This window comes from Borostomias antarcticus (assembly GCF_949987555.1).
Source record: "Borostomias antarcticus genome assembly, contig: scaffold_60, whole genome shotgun sequence".
In the NCBI taxonomy this organism is placed as follows: Eukaryota; Metazoa; Chordata; class Actinopteri; order Stomiiformes; family Stomiidae; genus Borostomias; species Borostomias antarcticus.
In genome coordinates this window covers 1,247,501-1,248,424 of record NW_028175837.1, presented here as the reverse complement: position 1 = coordinate 1,248,424, position 924 = coordinate 1,247,501, and the positions used below count along the sequence as shown (strand labels likewise).

At 45.3% G+C, this 924-nt stretch overlaps 1 protein-coding gene across 1 annotated transcript in view; it reads left to right on the top strand.

Moving 5' to 3' along the window:
• Positions 1–536: 536 nt before the first annotated feature.
• Positions 537–924, top strand: part of LOC311329140 (phospholipid-transporting ATPase ABCA1-like) — a gene marked incomplete at its 5' end in the record, with an annotated part of 26,877 nt that continues 26,489 nt past the window's right edge. The window contains one exon of the mRNA XM_084463016.1: positions 537–673. Coding sequence (XP_084319142.1) covers positions 537–673 — 137 coding nt within the window. The remainder of the gene's footprint in view (positions 674–924) is intronic.

The window sequence follows — 924 nt, the reverse complement described above, 5'->3', positions numbered from 1 at the left end:
GACTGTCATTTATATGCTTACCAAAGAGCAAACAGGTCCACATGATCACATATTAATGACAATCTAATTGGTCAATTATTGCCGTTTGATGGAGTGCCTGCATTAGGTGTGTGACATATAGCGCGGAAAGGTTTGGGACAGCGCATAGGTTCCGTTTGGGGAACAAATCCATATCGGACCATTAATGAGCCGGTTAGAGGACACGTCTAATCTTGCATTGCGATATATGTTGGTGCTGAATTGGGCTATTAGCCTACATGATTGTGCGTTCATGAACTGTCGCTCTTATTCTCTCCGTCAAACATAGTAATTCACCGACGCACCACCTGCGTCACCAGTTCCCCCTGTGTTCAAAAAGGGCGTAGAACACCGTGTAAATCGGTACGCCAACTTGAGAGGTGTCCTACAAAAGCGCGGAGAAAGGCGACTAAATTTTCGCCCTTACGGCTTGATAAATCGCAATGTGGGGGGGGCAAATGGCGTACGCCTGAACTCGCGAAAAAGACCGTGTAAAAGAAGGCGTACCTCAATGATAAATGAGGCCCCAGATCGTTCTTCCGGCGGTGTTTGTGTGCATCGCGCTGGTTTTCAGCCTGATCGTTCCTCCGTTTGGGAAGTACCCCAGTCTGGCCCTACACCCCAGCATGTACGAGGAGCAGTTCACCTTCATCAGGTAAACACAAAAACTTATCACCAACATCAGTCAATACATCAGTTCATTCATCAACCAGTCAACCAATCAGTCAATCAGATCATTTCTGTGATTTATTCGTATGAGGAACCGTTCACCTTCATCAGATATCATGCACATCCGTCTCTCCATCTAAAGTCCATCTAAATTGGATATGGATGAATCAATAACTTGAAATCATTTATTCCAGTCCGAACACTGACTGTGCTCTTTGCTTCTATAAACGCTACGTA